General features: G+C 40.0%; 1 protein-coding gene across 5 annotated transcripts in view; it reads right to left on the bottom strand.

Moving 5' to 3' along the window:
- KIAA1549L (KIAA1549 like) overlaps positions 1 to 18,112 on the bottom strand; it is a 77,141-nt gene that overhangs the window by 42,043 nt on the left and 16,986 nt on the right. For all 5 annotated transcript variants that reach the window (XM_027651220.1, XM_027651222.1, XM_027651223.1 and 2 more), the window contains exons 9-12: positions 17,818 to 17,989; positions 14,400 to 14,563; positions 8,363 to 8,553; positions 4,437 to 4,564 (exon numbers count right to left, since the gene is read on the bottom strand). In XM_027651220.1, coding sequence (XP_027507021.1) covers positions 4,437 to 4,564; positions 8,363 to 8,553; positions 14,400 to 14,563; positions 17,818 to 17,989 — 655 coding nt within the window. The remainder of the gene's footprint in view (positions 1 to 4,436; positions 4,565 to 8,362; positions 8,554 to 14,399; positions 14,564 to 17,817; positions 17,990 to 18,112) is intronic.

The following is an 18,112-nucleotide window of genomic DNA, read 5'->3' as shown; positions in this document are numbered from 1 at the left end:
TGGGGGAAAACATGGACTGGATTTTTTTGGAGTACAGAATGGGGGAAAACTCACACTGGACTTTTTTTGGAGTACAGAATGGGGGAAAAACCTGGACTGGATTTAAAAAATAAAAAATAAAAATGAAGGGTTGGACTTGATGATCTCAGAGGTCCTTTCCAAGGCAGTTGATTCTATGATCCTAAGTTGTATGGACAACTTGGAGGTGCTGTTTTCCTCCCACTCGCTCTCTGGGGAAAGAGGCAGAGGAGCACTGGTACCTTTTGCTTTGTACGAGTGTGCAGAAACTCAGAAGTTCACAAAATAGGTTACAACACTTGGCTGCCTCTTGCAAACCAACACACCAAGGAGAGGAAGCAGCAGGAAATGGTATTGACTAAATCTGAAGAAACAAAGGGTTCCCTGTCACCAGCAGGGTGCCAGCAGGGTCACAGTGCTCTCAATATTTAAAGCAAGTAAACAATAACAAAAAAAAGCCGTGGAAGAAATTGAAACTGCATGGAGAAATACTAGGTTGTGTCACACAAGGTGGAATCTTTGGAGGGAAAAAAAAAGAATCAACATAGAAAGCATCTGGGAGGCTCAAGGAGAATAGTGACTAGTACCAATATGCAGGATTTCAGCTGAACACGTGGACTTTGTTTAATCTTGGGGGGGTTTTACCCATCTATGGTTAAATGTCAGTAAATTACTCCAAAAAGCCTAGGAGCTTACGGTGAGGAGGTGAAGAGTTAGATCAAGATCCCCACTTAACACCCTTTTTGGGGCAATGAAGCTAATGCTTCAGGATGAGGGAATCAATAGTGAAAGGAACAGACCCCTTTCTCTGTACCATGAATTCTTCCCAGAACTCTGATCTCTTAGCCTTTCAGAGACACACACATCCTGAATGGGAATCATCTCACTTCAAATCTTCACATATGCTCCAATGCAGTTGACAGGGATCTTTTCTTACTGGAAAGATGAATACCTCCAGAGCAGATCTGTCCCAGTTGGCCATGACCCTCTGGAGTCACTAGATTAGTCAGTCAGATTAGGAAACCAATTCTAAAGCACCAAAAAATTGGCAGTCCTTTCCACATTTCACTCCACCCAGCAGAGAAAAGGCAGACGAAGGGTGCTGGATGTTTGCTGGGTTACACCACATCCTCCAGCTAACTGTGTCAAAGCAGGCCACTACACTGCTGCCACTGGATTACTTTGCTGTTGCCACACTTCATTCTATTTTGACTCACTACAGACAACTGCTCAGAACTTCAGAAAAGCAGGCTCTGACGCTGAGCTGCCACATCAGACAGTGTGAAAACTAGTAGCCCACGCTTCTGTAGAATAAAGGAGGCAGTGTATCATAGCTTGGCTGAGTTACACCCAAAAATCCCTTTGATTTTAGCTAAGCAAATAACACAGCCAAATTTTCCTCCCCTGCTACTTTTTTCCTGCAGACAGCTTCCACCTGGACAAAAGAAATTACAGTCTTAGAGACTGATATTTTAAAAAGGAGTGAGTCCCTTGACTGAATTATTTCTGAAAAGCTACACCTGTTTCCAAAGGCAATATCCAAAGGCTTGGAAGATGAGAAGCTGGTCCAGCTGGGATCCCTAGAAGGAGGAAAGGAAGGTTTCTAACACAAAGAAGTTTAACTCCTTGGGAATGCTGCTTGTGCATCTCCATCTGCGACAGGTGTCCTTTTGTGAGGATGAGGTTCAAGTACAAATCTGAGTTCAACTACACAAGTTCTTAGCCCAAAAGGTGTGGAGTTATATGTTTCATTAAGAACTTCCAGAAAATCAAAGCTTTTGTTTTTCTCAAAAAACACCCTCAAGCAACCACACTCTCCCAAAGATGTTTTTTCCAACTTAAAGGTTGGAAAAAACAACCTATATAAATTTCCTTGGCATCATTTTGTGAGGAGCTGGTGAAAGGCTGTAATGTAGGCTGCTTTAGTTCTTTAGGTGTGAGTGGGTTCAGCCTTTTGCTCCTCCCTGAATGATGTTTGGCCTAATAAAACTATAGGTAAAAGTGTAAATATCCTGTTGTTCTCTCCCATGCCCTCCTAGAAACCCGTCTCAGAAACTGCCAGTACCTCTGTTGGCTGATTCATTCACATTAGAGTTCTCTAACATACATAACTGGGCACTTTTTTTTTTAAGAAAGGTTTTAATTTCTTTTAAGTGCCTGAAGTAAATGAAAGCACAACTCATCAACTTTTAGAAAGCAAGCTTTACATTAATATAATAATAAGCGTTCTCCAAGAACAAACATGCATCTATCTTACAAGAGCTTATCACTGTGACACAAGCAGATATTTTATTTGTGTTTTCTGTGGAAATAATGCTCAGCTGAAGAGTTCTCCTGATCCTCAAAAACATCAGGTCCTGAAGCCAAGCCTGTCAGTCTGTGCTGGTTTCACATTGTTCACTCTCAGCCCTGACACACTCCATTTGGAGTCAAATTTGATACAAGCCACATGGAATTTACGTACTGAGGTAACATCCAGTGCTGTCATTTTCCCCCTGTAACTAAATGTCAGCAAGAAACAGAATCTAAAATTGGCCTGTAACTATGGTAACTAATGAGCCATTCTAACTTGGAGTCCCCAAATCAAGCATGTGACCATCAAGGGATTCATTCCAGTTCCAAGATGCTGCTTTTCAGAGAAGAAAATATGCTGCTGCTTTTCCTGACATGCGTGTTAGAGCTGTCAGCCCACAGCCAGGCTGGAGAGCTGGAGCAGGCTCAGGCAAACAGCTGGGAGAAAAGCTGCTTCTTTCTTAAACGGGAAGGGAAAACAGCCAACACATTATATGGATGCTAATCCCACTGGATAAAGGTAAAACCCTGTGAAAAGAACGAACTATCAGAGATGACAACAGTGTTTGTAATCACAGCACTGGGGAACAAAAAGTGTAGGCTCTGTGAGGAGAACTAATGGGTGCCTTCAACTTCAACAGGCATTTGGGATCACACAACTCCAAAGTCAGCTCCATAATTCTGATAAGGGGAGGTCATTTCATCTCCCCTGACCATATCTTCCCTCTCAGAAGCTGTTCTGAAAGGGTTGTTTGAGGAAACTGCCAGCATGCAGTAGGCACAAATGGTTAGAATCCATAGTATGAATGGAGTATACACTAAAGTTGTTTTTCCTAGGGCCCTAGAACTAGAAATAATTTAGCTATTAAATAACATCGTTATTGAGGTTTTTTTCTTTTCAGAGGAAAGAAGAGAGAGGGTAAAATAAGCATTAAACAAAGCAGTTATTAGTTTTCCAGCATAATTTGAAAAATGCATGGTTATTCTTATCAAATAAAGTTGCAGCTAAAATTCTAATGAAACTAAGATATAAAATAAAGGGTCACTATTTCTTTATACTACATTGAAAGTTTCTTTAAGTAGCGTGTGTATGTTCTAGAAATGTACCACTGTCCAGATCAGAAGAAAGGATTCTGTGTTAGTCAATTCTTTAACAAAAAACCCTGAGTTCTTACTAATTTTCTTTGAAGATTTAACACCTAACAAAACAAAACAAAAAGTACCTTCAATAAATTATTTTGCCTACACGTGTAAACATCACCTGCCACTGGTTTTGAATATTGGCTTCCCTGGGTAGGTAAGAAAAAAGACAGCATAAATTACAGCTTTTAACTCTGGAAACCATAAACATTGTTGTCTTGTAAAATGAGCTATATTTGGAAAAATAATTAAACACGTTGAAACTTAGAACTGTTAACCACTGTTTTCTATTCATAGCTACAGGAGCAAAGCTATAACCCAGGAGAAATAAGTAGAGAGACATAAAAGAGAAAAGCAAGGAAGAAAGGAGTCAAATTCTACTCTTATCAGGTGTTCCTGATATATCTCAAGTCATAAGGTCACCACCATCAACCAAAGCCTTGTAAGAAACATCCAGTGTAACATCCTGGGTGCATCAGGAAAAGCTGCCACTAAGTGTTAATAACAAACAGCTGTGCCAAGGGTGGTAAGAGAACAAACGACAAAGCATTGGATGTTTCACACTTTCTCAAATTAATTTTTACCTAATTAATTCATCTTCATCAGATCTGGGCCAGCTTAGCAACAGCAGCAGTGGAAATTAACATCTTAGGGCTCTACACAATAAAAAAAGCTGTAAACCCTGTCCACCTACTAAGCAGCAGCATATCTTCATTAGTTTACTGATATTTCAAGAAAAAAGAAAAAGGAAACAAAAAAGAAAACTTGCAAAGGCCCACACAAAGAGCAAAAAGCATAGTTTCATGGGAGCTTGAGAAACAGTTATAGCAGCAAAGGGGAAAGAAAAAAACCCAACAGATCAGCTACACACACAATATGCCCAAAGTACTGCTGAGGGTGCAAGGTGGTTTGGACATCGCTATTGCCCATGTGGGCATGGCTCTGGGAACGCCCACAAGCAGCTTGCATCAAGGAACACATCTCACCATTTCTTTTCCTTCCTTCGTCTTTTGTCACTTTTTGAGGTGCCATCACTTTCTGGAGGGAGCTCCGTCCAGAGCTGGGCTTTCCCGACCCATTGCTGATGATGGAGCCATTCTGACTTGGGGACCGGCTGCAAGTAACCATAGCAACAAGGCAGGATGTGAGTTCTTCCTTATAAACCTCATTTCAAGGTTATTTCATTTGCACAGTTTGCATCACTGAGTTTTCAAGTCTGATTTTGTACCAAAAGGAGACAGAATATAAACTGCACACAGAAACACAGCGAGGTAGGAGCAGAGTGATGGGAGGTGAATGCGACTTTCTCAATTAGTTCAGGGCTGATGGGCATCTTAGTGGCTTGGAATGCAACTAATTCTCATGCAAAAGCTTCACAATGACAGAAATGCCACTGCAGAGGACAAAAAAACACCCATTATCAATTCAATGTCATTTGCCCAGTTCAAATAAAGTAGACCTTTGCTTTTGTATGTATGGATAAACCAGTTCCTTTGTTATTTAGCCTGCATTTACACTGAACTGTTGTCAGCCATAATGCAAAATTCACTCCCTCACTTTAGAGTAGGAACACACAACGTGTTAAGAAAATTCTCCTTTTCTCCTCTTGGCACATAACCTGGTTTAACCAGTACCATTATTTACTGAAACTCCTCAGAGTTTTTTTTTTTTACTCAGTCACTGCATGTCCTTGTCCTGAAACTGGTCTCTGCCCAAGGTGAGGAGGGAGGGCAGGTCAGAACCGTGGTGTGTTAAGTCCCAGCAAGGAGCAGGAACAGAAACCAGCAGCGTGGCTCTGGGCTGCACTGGGAGTAAACTCTCATCAGAACTTCTTTCTGGGATGGGTAAGTTACTCAAGTCCTAATGCACAAGCTGGGAAAAGGAGGCCAAAGTAGAAAATGGTACATTTTGTGCTAGTCCGCATCCAGACACGTGGTCACGTCATTTTTACACGTGAAACTTGCCACAAAGGGAATGAAAACTATTCGCTGGACCTGTGCAGTTATTCACACACCTATCTGCAATCTACCACTGAATTGTCACAGCCACTGACAGGGTGATGTAAAGAGGTGGCATTGGAGAAAAAAAGAAATGGACTTAGTCACAAAGACTTTCATTTACAGAGAAAAAAAAAATCAAATCAAGTTCTATTGCTGTCACAGTGGCTTTATATCTAGAAAATGGTCGTAAAGCAAAACAATGGTCAAAACCATCCTGCAAATCATTGCCAATACTATGGCAATATAATAAATGAATGTTTCAATCTTCAGCTTGAAACATTCATTTACCTCCAGTTCTGACCACCCTGCCTGGTGTAAGTAGAAAGCATTTACTGTGGTCAGAACAGTAAGGGACAAATATCAGAAAAGCAATTCTTGGGGACTCTCTTTTGAAGATAGCCTAGGCAGAAATATATACAATTTGAGACAGGCTCTTTCCAGCTACAGGGCTCTATGAGAACTCAGCATGCAGCCCAGCTCAGTCCAGCCTGAGGATCTTCTAGTGAAATTCTGTTGAGAATAAATACTCTTGTGAAGCAAGGATTTCTCCCCTATAAACCTGTCACTGCCTAATGAATAATCCCAACCCAGTAAAAAATTTCATCTAAGGACAGACCAACACCTGAAGAAAATCTCCTCCATTTGGGAACACGAAAAAGAATCAGAAGAGCATGGATATCTTGCACAATGATTTCTGCTGCCACTAATCTAAATATTCATCCTTTTTAAGTGGCTGTCATAACTGAGAGGTTTCTTTCAATGGTGATATCAGAGGAGATATTCTGATCAGTTACCAGCCACTTCATGGCAGTTTGATTTAAATTGACTCATCCAGGCTGCAAAGTAGCCTGCATGAAAGAGCAAATACATAAAGGTCAAGAAATATTTCTTCATCTTCAGAAACCATTAAATTCCAACCCCAGACACAGCTCCTGGGAACGAAAAATACTAAAATTCTGCATGTTCTCACTTACTCAAGTAATCACCCTGAAGGAGGAAAAACTAATTCTTAGTTATTTGCTTAGAAGGGCACCAAGGTTCAACATATTTTATGAGAGTAACTTTCCTGTGAATTCCAGGATCAAGTTCGCTTATCAACGTTTGTTTGAAATGGTGCAGATTAAGTAGAGGGAGATTTTGGAGCTCATTCAAAGGACTGAGTGAAGTGCTTAATCACTTTTGTTAGAGGATTAATTAATAGGGCTGGTTTATATTTTTTGTGTGTATTTACACATGGTTTTAGAGAGGCTTCAAAACATTTTAAAGAGCAATTCCTGCAAAGACTTAACCTCTGGTGGTTCAGCACCAGCAACTGCTGCTGATGTCATGGTCCTCTTCCATTTGTCATTTCATCAGGGATGGAAGACTTTGAAAGGGACAAGTGCTGTTCAGTTCACATGAACTATAAAACCCAACCCTCAAAATCTGAGTGATTTACAGTGTGAACAACACATCACTGACATTAAATGGCAGAATAACAGTTCACATCCAAACAGCTGGTTCACTCTCCTCTACTGGTACTCCCTGCAGACAGCTCTTTCCACGCTCCAGGTGACTTACTGTACAGCCAAAGAAGTGTGCCAAACCAGGAACTAGCTCAGGATCCTTCTGTCTCCATTTTTCTGCAGGGAAAACCTCAGTTTATAACCAGTGGGGATGTCTACCCACCGTAAGGAGCAGCAGTGTTGGCTCCTCCAGCCCCACACCGTGCTGGCTGACACCTCCCACAGCTGCAGATGGCTCCAGTGTGCTCCTGTTGCAGCACACAGCAACACTGTGCCAAGTTTTCCAAGTTTTTCCATTACTTCAAAGGGACAAATGTCATTGTACAAGATGAGGTGACTCAGCTATGAAGATTTGGTTTTCTATAGAATTTCTCTGCACTAGCCAGATACTCTTCTTTTATGCTGTCAAGTCCCTTCAAGAGACAAGGACTGTGTAATGCCAGTGAATTACACAACAACTGTTACCTCTATTCAAGCTGTTTACCTAACAGTTTTATTTTCCTCTCTTCACTTCAGTATCATTCTTCAGTTCCACTCTAACTTAATGTCAAGGAAAAATGGACACAAAGAATGCAAAACAGCCAGGATAAAGGGATAATCTTCTTTCCTCCCTGTGGTGACTGAGACAAGAAATAATGACCTTCTATTCAGCTATTCTGTTGGTGATTGAGGGTAAACATGAGGTAAAATTTCCTAACAGGAAAGGCAGAAGAGAACAGATTGTTGGGGGAGGCTGTGATCATCCCACCAGTGAAAGACTTTAAAATAAGGTAGATAAACTTGAGTTGGGGGGTGTTTGACCCTGCAGCAGAGAAGAAGAGGAGCCAGATATCTTGCTGGAGACCTTAAATCTGTGATCCTACAACCTTAGAGACTTCGTATGAAGAGACTGCAAACCTGGGACACTTTACCCTAGACACTGACATTATCTAGTCTATTCTTACACTCTCAGAAGTTTTGTACTGCTGTAGCTGGTTTGGATGTAGAGGTCTTTCATAATTTAGTGGATGTTTAGGGTTTTCCCTTCTGCACTGGGGCTAATTCTGAAGTGACAGAGTCCACCAGTGCAGCTACAGAAATTTACAGTGGCCAAAGTCCTGTCTTTTGGTTCACTGAGGAATGATCAGTGTTCATGCTACAGGGTCCCATGTCTCATTTGGGCTCATCTCTTGAACATGAAAGCCACTTCCCCTTCACCTCCTCTATGAATGCACAACCTGTGAAGGTTTCACCTTGGTTTACCTCATATTTTGCAGCAATTTGACATATCCAGGGCAGACCAGTGTTATATGAAGGATACATCATGGAGGAACCATCTGCCACACACTCAGCCAGGGTGCCAAACCTTACAGCAACCAGCAGCATGTACCCTATTCCACCCCTCCGTGGAAAGATACCAGTCAGTACCTTTTCCTTGTTTCATTGGATTTGGCAGTTTTGATGGTGCTCCCATCCTGGGTAATTTCTCTCTCCTGGGAGGCAGGAGCATCTCTGACTGGAAGTGGAAGTATGACAGTCTCCTGAGTTACAGGCAAAACTTCATCTTCTGCTCCCTGCTGACCCAAGTGTTGCTTGGCATAGTCAAAGCCTTGTACCGGCTGCAAAAAGGAGAAATAAAAGAAAAAGAGAAAGAAACTTCCAGCATGTTATGTTAATATAAATTTTCAACTTCAATATAAAATCTCTCACTACCCCTTAACTTCTTTAATTGCATAAGTGACAGGAAAAAAATATGTAGATCACCATGTGAATGCCCAACAAGAAACCAATTTCTCATGAAATCTCCATTGCACATATTTTAAACATGATTAGTATAAAATTGATCTTGGCTAACCTTTCTTACCCTGCTGTAACACCCCCAGAAACTCCTTTGACAGACAGTGGAAGAATGAGGATATGGAAGAAAAAAATTAGGAGGAAAAGAAATAAGACCATATAGAAAACTTTCTCTGACAAAACCCTTGTGTTCCCGAAGAAAGTGGGAGTAATTTATTCCCAGTCAAGACAAAGTAGAAAAGGCACACATCAAAGTTTCATGGGCAACATTTTCCAGAAAAGAATCTTTTTCAGATCAGTGAAATTCTATTTCCCCTGGCTTGCCAGTTGCCTGCTGGGAAGGATGTGATTGACTTCACTTGTTTCTCTTGGGAAGTGGCATTTCACCAGAGCCTTGCAGTGAGGCAGCTGAGGGCGCGTGCCCAGCCTCCTCTTCCCAAAGCCCATCCAGGCTTTCCCTGCTGCCTCTGCAAGGAAAAAAATATAATTAACACACCTCCTGGGCAAGGCAGCCACTCAAAGGTGGATTCACTCAATGGAAAAAGGAAAGCATTTAGGCAAAACTTGACTTTCCAAACTTCATTTTCAATTGGAAGAAAAAGAGAGGGGGGAAAATACAATAAAAACAACAAAACCCACAAAAACAACCTGCATTTTCTTAGGGGCAAAAAAATATGAAAAATAAATCACCCCAAGAAATTCCTGACCACTTCTGGAAAAAAAACACAAAACACAAAAGTGTTCTTGCTACACTAAATTGAATTAATTTACCCCAAACTGGAAGGATGCTCTTGCTGAAGTACAAAGACTATTGACAAAATGCTAAAAAAGCACTACAAAACACTTCAAAGTTAAGTAGCTGTGATTTTAAACCTCAAACATACTTTAGGAAACACACTGGAATTAGTTCATGACTGATTAGTCTCTCCGAGTTCCTGTCATGTCATTATTGAATATTTTACTTCCAGAAGAAAATCAGCAGGAGAAAAAAAATTAGCTGATGGCACAGAAAAAAAAGGATGAGCTCTGAAAAGAACATTTTTTCTTGTTGTGTCCCTTACTAAATCTGTTGCTATAAATAGAGATACATTTCATAGGTGAGTTCAGTCTGAAAATAATGGGGCTGCCTTCTACTTTTTAAAACATAATAAAACCTGTTTTTTGTTTATGAGGATCTGCATGGCATTCCCAATCTCCTGTTCAAACTGAGGCTAATGATTTCTAATTATGCTAATGATTTCAAATGATGCTAATGATTTCAAATGTGCTCCCTTATTTCAGCACTCCTCTGGTAAAAGGAGCTTCCGTGCATTAAGAAGTCACTAAGTGGGCTAATGGTGATTTGGGAGAGCAGAAAACTCCACATGTTACCACTACAGAACTCTCAACATATCAGAAAAATGCCAATTCACCATCACCCCTCCATGGTAAGTCACGAGGGAGCCTTCTCCTTGCCCTCCCCTGAAGGCAGGGTACCACAAAAGAGCCACCAAAGCAGCTGCAAAGGGAGGAAATTAAGAAAGGGAATGGAATGAAGAAAGGGGAAACAGAAGCTTTGTGAAGGACAGCTAGGAAGAACTGCACAATATGCTAGACAGTAATATTGTTAACCAAAATAATGTTTTTACATGTCATTATTGATATTGCCAGAGTTAAGACCCTCCTAGATATTCTGAAAAAAAAAAGTAAAAAAAGAGGCAATTAAATCAGTTAGTTCACCCTCCATGCCTTTGAAAGACTAAAATAAGTTTCAACTTACACTTCATATCTTATATAAAAACAAAACAAAGAAAAAAACCCAAACCAAACCAGAAGCAGCACAACATGAGAATTACTAAAGAATTCTGCAGTGCCCCAGCTTGGATCTGCCAAAGGAAGAAAATGAAGGATTATTTTAATCTGAGTTCTACTTACCACCATGTCTAGCAACAAAATGCAATAAAGGAAGAGCTGAGAAAGCCATCCTCATCAGCGGACATATTGCATTAAATAAAATTTGATCTTGGAACCCTGCTCCGTGAAAGCCCACAGGAGCAGATGGCTTTACCACCCCTGAAGGGAACTGGCAAGACTAAATCACGATCAGGCACTGCTGAAGCACTGTAAGAATAGATGTCCAACAGGACCAAAATACTGAGAAAGACCGAGGGACTGGGATTTTAATATTGCTTTTGAAATAATAAATGAATGATGAGACTATTAGATTACACTGCCTGGCAAAGGGCAGAGTGAATGCAGAGAGTTGTTTCTGGGAGGTTTTTTCCTTGTAATGATCATGAAAAAGACATTAAAAAAAAAAAGAAAGAAATGAAACAAAGAAAAAAGAAAAAAGTATGATCAGCTCCTCCCTCTATAGGTATACCCAGGTACACAGTTTCACTGATTTTTTTTCTCCTCTATGTCCTTTATCAAACTGACAGTCATTGTTTTCCCATGGTTGCAGTATTTGCTTTTGTTTGCAGGTCTTAAACTACAGATCTTATCTCTGTTTACCTGCAAACTTACTTTTTCATGGTCTGAAAAAAAAGGAGAGGTGACAAATCAGACTACAGCCTTTAAAAAAGCATGCTCTGAATTAAAAAGCAAGAGATGCAAAAGTTAACATCCATCCAAAACCTCAAGGTAAAAACAGTTGTTTAAAATAAAAACAGCATTGAAATAACATTAAAATAAAATCCCACCAGAATTCCATCCATTTGAATTTATACTTCTTTTAATTTTACAACCAGAGAGAAAATTGAAAAAAATTCTACCAGTCCCTTTCCCCTGCAACTTAGTCCAGATGTCCCTGACTGCTGAGGCAGAACAGCAACACAATTCCCAAGACAGATACCATAAACCACGCTATCTAAGAGAGGTCACTTTGTAAACTTCATTTATTTACCCTTCAGTCTGCTACAACAACAACAACAACAAAGTAATTCTTAATTACCAGGCACAACCACAGCAGCCCTGCTGTTAATGCTCCATCACCTCCCCCAGCTGCACAAGGATATTTCATGCTAAATGTTCCATTACCCCTCCTTGCTGCGTTCGAGCACCCTGTCCCGCTGCGGGGGACGGAGCGTCTGGAGGGATGTGGGAGTGTCTGGAGGGATGTGGGAGGCAGCTCTGCTCTGCTCTGGAGGACCCGCAGCCTCCCCCTGCTCCCAGCAGCAGCAGGACTGCAGAGATGAGCAGGCAGCTCTGCTCTGCCAGTCCCCTTGGAACAGGACTCCTGGAGTCCGAGCACATGAAACAGCATCACTGAAAACAAAAACACCTGAGATCCGAGGCTGCAGGTATCCCATAATATCCTCCTTTGCTTTTGCTGGATATTCAAAAGGTATCGAAAAATTGCTCCAGTGATTTGACAACAAATCTCGGACACACAGAAACAAAATACTAAAGCTGCTGCTTAAACTAAAAATCACTCCACTGTGACTCCACTTAGAGCAGAGTCAGCATTAATCAGCAGTCTCAGGCACTTTCCTGAGCCATGAAATACAACATATTCATTTTAAATGTGATATGGGTATGTGCTCATCAGCTATTTGTATTGCCAAACTGCATGAAACGTGGCAATTACAGTTCAAGCAACTACCACTATCCCTTAGGCTGGGATTAAAAATTAAACTAAAATTGTTCTTTTTAAAATGACCTTATCTCATTATCTTCCCCAAATATGTTTCTTAGCCTTACTTTAAAGTAAAGATGCTGAAATCAGGAATGACCAAACCAGTCCATTCCCAGTCCCGCTGCAGAATTTATCTTCCACAGTCCGTATACCAGCATATACTCTAAACCAGACCTGGTTGAACCTTTTTGATGGAGCCATCATTGTGAAGCTAAACAGGAAACAATTTAGCTTTCATTTGGAAATGCATCACTTCTCATATAATGAATTAAATTAAATTTTATGGAGTCTCAAAATAAACCATGAAGGGGAAATGCACTCCAGAAGTGGAACTCCTGCACTCCAGCTGTAAATATGAGCAAATCTGCAGGAAAACCTCCTGAAATGAGTGTAGTGTGGGTGCTGGGAGCTCAGCACCAGTAGTTTTGTTCTGCAGATCGAGTTCCCATCTGATGACATTGACTGCTGATGCAAGTGTAACCTGACTGAGCAGGTTTTAACCTGACCATGTATCTTACAGCCTGATTAAGTCTGATTTCTCAGGAAAAGCAAAAATCCCATTTTCTCTTTCTTTTTGGAATGCCAATTTTGGATTAAAATATTAAAATACTTTCAAGGTTTTTCTCTGTGCTGTAACTTCTACCAGCAGTGGGGTTTCTTTTTTAAATAGCAACCTTCTTCAGCTGTAAAGCATCCCATAAATATGGGCAGTTCAAAGCAATATACAAACTTAGTCTTATTTTTATCTTTAGCTGGGATTAAGACTATATATAAAAAGAATCAACTGGTGCATAGTATTTGCAACAGCCCCTAATGAAGCATAATTTGCATTATAGAGGCTTCAGTGGGGTGTTACATATCACTGCAATGGTATTAATTTTTGTTTGTGTTTCACTTCTGCAGATCTAGCCTAAACACTAGATGGATAGCAGTGGATAAATAGATGAGCACACTGGAACCAAAATGGAAATGTCTTTTTTTTGCTTCATTTTTGATACAAATGTCTTGTTTCCAACTGGCACCAGCTGCACCCATCTGCAACGAACCCAAGATAAGGAGAAGAGAGCTGTCACACGCATCATGACTTACTTCAACTCTCCCTCCAATCTACATTTTTCAGCAGAAGCAACAGAGCTGAAATCTCAATAATCCTGCTGTCTGTAGCATTAAGAAACCAAAGAAAAAATTCATCATCTCAGTCTCATGCCAATGGAGAAGAACAAAGTCAGCTAAAAGGGCAAAGGAACAGTATGCCTTACACACAGGCTCCGTGGGCTAGAAACTCCTACCTTTGGTTGGCCCTGTTCAAGAGCCACTGAATAGCAGCACTGAGAAGGCAGACTTTTTCACTGTGGAGACAAATCAGTATTCTGTGCCATTTTCTGTTAGAGACAGAGAATCAAACTGGAAATGCATTTGCTTTGGGAAAAAAAAACCCATCTTGTAATTGATATGGGTTAGTAACTTTAAGAAAAACATAATTGTTTGAACCCAACAAGCAATATCCACAAATAAATTGGAAAGTTCAAAACTTCTAAGAGAAAAATAGCAGTGGGAGGAAAAAAAAAAATCCAAAGAATGTCTATTCTGGATTAGCATCTGGGGGGAGAACTTCTGGTTGGGACCAGGTCCAAACTGCTGCCAAAGCCCAGGGCTTCGGACACTGCCACCTGCAGCAGGTAGGTACAGGTTTTGAGATCCTACAGGAGATGTGATGCTGATAAGCCCCAGGCATAATATCCCATGTCCTCAACTTTGAGAAGGAAGCAAATGCCCTGGGTGAAGCCTCCTCAGCCCTAATGGCTCAGTGCCTGACATGGCTGTGTAAAGGCTCTTCTGTCACCGCTACCCATGCGCAAGGGACGAGCTGTGATGGAAGCTGATGAGTCCTGAGAATCCAGTGGTATCAAGAACAGAGGAGAAGTGCAAAGATCCAACCTGTGAGTAACAACCATTTCGATCCCAAACATTCTTCAACTACATCTATCAGAGAAACCATTACAACCTCAGAAAGCGAACGGACGCCTTTGGATCTCGCGCTCGGTCACTCACCTTCGCTCTCTGAGGCAGGTTCATCATGGTGTCCGGCTTGAAGTCGTTCTTGTTCTTCCTGCACAGCACTGCTGTGATGATGATGATGATGACTGTAACCACAGCAATGGGAGCCAGCACCGCTGCAATGATCCACAGGTTGTTTGGGGGGTTCTTCACCACGGCTACAGAAAATTGCAAACCAACACTGGTAAGCTTCACTGTGCAACAATCCGACTGCTTCCAGTCTTCAACCGTCTCCATATAAAAATTAGTACAAAAGGACTGTAAGTAACCTAGCTTTCTATACAAAGGAATACCTTAATTAAAAAAAACAAACAACAAACAAAAGAAAACAATCAGCAACACTCTTTAATACACAAATCCCTGGGCCCTCTTCTCTTATTTATATGCAAATACTTGGTTATATGCAAAAGCAGCCATCCACTCCAAATCAAGTTAGATGCCATATTCGAAATTACTCCAGTGGTTCATTTACAGAATAAACAAACAAAAAGGTGCAAGTCATATATCTTTAACTATTTTTCAAACACAAATCCAGCTTATAGCAAGGTAGCATGTGTGTTAAAAGAATACACATGGAGTTCGTACCTGGTGTCAAAGACTTATTGGCTCAGTAAGAGTGAAGTGGCAGAGCTTTTTCAAAAACAGTGAAGCTAAACACTCTAATATAGTTATTATCAATATTGATAGGGCAATAAGAGAATGCTTCTCTTGTGTTCTAGAAATAATTTATCATAGTTAAGGTCAAAATGAATCCATCATTTCTGAAGGAGTGGAAATAATGAGGTTGGAAAGAGTTACTTGCAGATATATTAATAATGGCACCAGGAAAAGGGTACGTTTCAGAAATGCAGTGATGCAAAAACATTTTAAATTCCATTTTATCAGAATAATCTCTCTCAGTATGAACCTTCAACTTCTTCACGCATATGAGATCCTCCTGTGACACATTCCCAGTCCTCTCATTTCATTTCATTTCATTTCTTTCAGGAAAAACATCAGATAATCTCCTTATAATGCTGAATTCTGCTGTAGTGAAACATTTAGTGGACTTCGCCATGATATCTCTGTTTATTTTCCTATGGCACTGGTTGCTGGTGTGGGCAGGCAACTGTGAGAATACCAGCACAAAGCAGCCATTCCCATTTCCTAGGGGACTGGTGCTTTCAAATGTCATTGAGCTTATGAGCTGTCAGAGGCACTCAGCATCTTTCAGGATCAGACTTCAAATGCATACCAGCTTGTTCAGCAGCAGTTCCAAAAGCTGAAAGTCTGGCTAAAGCCTGAGTCTGTTTTCTTTGTAGATCTGCAGCTTTTTGCAAAGCCAATGTATTTTGTTGGGTGATGTAGTAACAGCACCATTAGGTACAGGACTTGAGCAAAAGATTGTCCAAAAAACCAGGTTGAAGCCTTTCAATGTTCACTTTTCAACAGACTTGCATAATTCTTAATTGCTGACTCTGACATTTAGTTTGGGGATGAAAGGGCTGTGGGGAAGGAAACTGAATCTGAATTTTAACAAATAACAGTAACTTTAATTATAGACTGCTGCTGTGGGAGCAGCAAACAATTGTTGGAAAACTATATTTATTCTTCGTAGGGAATGCAGAGGGAATGATGACCTTCTGGCTAATGGGACAGACATTTAGGAGTCCTAGTTTACATCTTTAATTCAGTTACCAGATTCCAATGTGACCTTAAGTCAACCCATGGTTCATTTAACTCAATAAGACTTCAGTGGAATTTGAAACAAGCCTTTCACTCTCTTATAACTCAGTCTCTTGCTTATAAAACGGGAACATCCATATTTTTTGATATTATTCGTCTGTCTTGTCTAACCTGACTATGAGCTCCCAAGGGTAGATGTGTTTCCTTACTGCATTTTGGAACAGAACTTTTCATTCTGCTATAAAGAAATTATAATGAGCAAAAATGAAATCCACATAAAGTATTGTCTTTAGCAATACAAAGACAGACTGCAAATAACCATGTCCAAAATGAAAGCAATTGATTTTTTTCTCCATAATAAGGTATAAAGATAGAATTACCTCCTACATTTCAGAATCTCAGTTACTCCAGGTCATAATTTCAATTTCTGTACATTCTCTTACAGTATTCTATGCATACTTCACTGGTATGATATCTACAGATGAATAATGTTGCCTCATCAGCCCATGGAAATACAAAGTTGGATGATGAGCAGCAGATGTCATAATTGCCTAAATACCCATATAAATCAGAACACTGCACAAAGAGCTAGGAAACTGCTATGTATTATCTATATCTTCTTTAGTAAAAAACACATTAAAGAAATATTCTCACAGAAAACAGAATTATTTAGAATTTAAATGCTGGAATTCAAGGAAGCAGGGATGGAGATCAACCTATTCAGTCGAATTAAAGTCAGTAACAGACCATGATTGAATCAAGGATCAGATACAGTACATAGTGCATTCTCTGGAAATTATATCACATTTCTGTCTTCTAACTCAATCCTATGTTTATGGATGATACATAAATTGCTTATTAGAGTGGTCCCTTCTTTTCCTGTCACCATTGCATGTAATTATTTCAGTATCACTGCTCTTTCAAGCAGATATAATTGCACCAGGGAGACCCATTTTATATGCTGTTTTGTCAGTAAGGAGATCCAATAAAGAAGTCCACTATATCATTTTAATTTCATCTAGATAAAAACCTTGGCAAAGTAGAGAGACTCAGTTACCTAAAGGCATCAATTTGTACATTAAGCTCTTAAATGCACAAAAAAAAAAAAAAAGGCTCCAAGCTCCACCACAGGTTTATGACTGTGGGTCAACTACACAGGAATATCCAAAAAAAAAAAAAAAAATTAGAGAAATTTGTGTCCACAATAACTCAGCCTTGAAAGACCTTTACTTTTCAAGAATGGATTCCTTTTTAGCCACATTATTCTGAATGATATTGATCATATCTTGAATCTGAAAACTGTCCATACACACAAGTAGTTCTTTTCAACTTCACTTTTCTGATTTGTGTCTAAACAACACCTTTAAAAACCACGTGGGGCACTTGACAAAATTCTCAGTGAAAATTATTACTTAAAAAAAATAATAATCCCTTTGAGACAGCACCTACGTTACTTTGAGTAAGTCAGAAACAAAGGACTTGTTAATAGACCCCACATTTGACTTTGGGACAAGTTATTTGAATAGCAACTTTGCTCCAGGCATCATTAGCCTGTGGTTTCCTGGTTTTGTTAGCATCAGAATTAATTCCAACTTTACTGTTCCATGGATGTTACTCTGTGTGATAAGTGCAGGCTTCCCACATCTACACTGGTGTTTTCACAAAGAAAGAAAGAAAGGAAGAAAGAAAAACAACAGAATAAAAAACCAAAAGGATTAAACTATAGAATTTTTAAAAGAACTCTTACGATCAGCTTGGACTTGGATGACATAGCCCAGGGTCAAGGCCATGCGCTGGGAGTCAACGGTGCTCAAAATTTTGGCAGCTGCAGTGCCCAGCAAAGGCTTCCCATTGTATAAAGTATAATATGTCAGCTCAGCCGGCTCCTTGGGTCCTGGAATACGTTGAATTTTTACCATCTTTAAGGGAAATAAATAAATAAATAAATAAATAAATAAATAAATAAATGCGGAGAGAAGGAGAAATAAATTGTGTTTGCATTATACCACCGCAAAACTTGCCAGGAGCTATTTGAAGGCAGT

This window comes from Corapipo altera, unplaced genomic scaffold (genome assembly GCF_003945725.1).
Source record: "Corapipo altera isolate COAL_440 unplaced genomic scaffold, ASM394572v1 78, whole genome shotgun sequence".
NCBI classification, from domain to species: Eukaryota; Metazoa; Chordata; class Aves; order Passeriformes; family Pipridae; genus Corapipo; species Corapipo altera.
The sequence above is the reverse complement of the archived record's forward strand: the minus strand, read 5'-3'. Positions and strand labels throughout refer to the sequence as shown.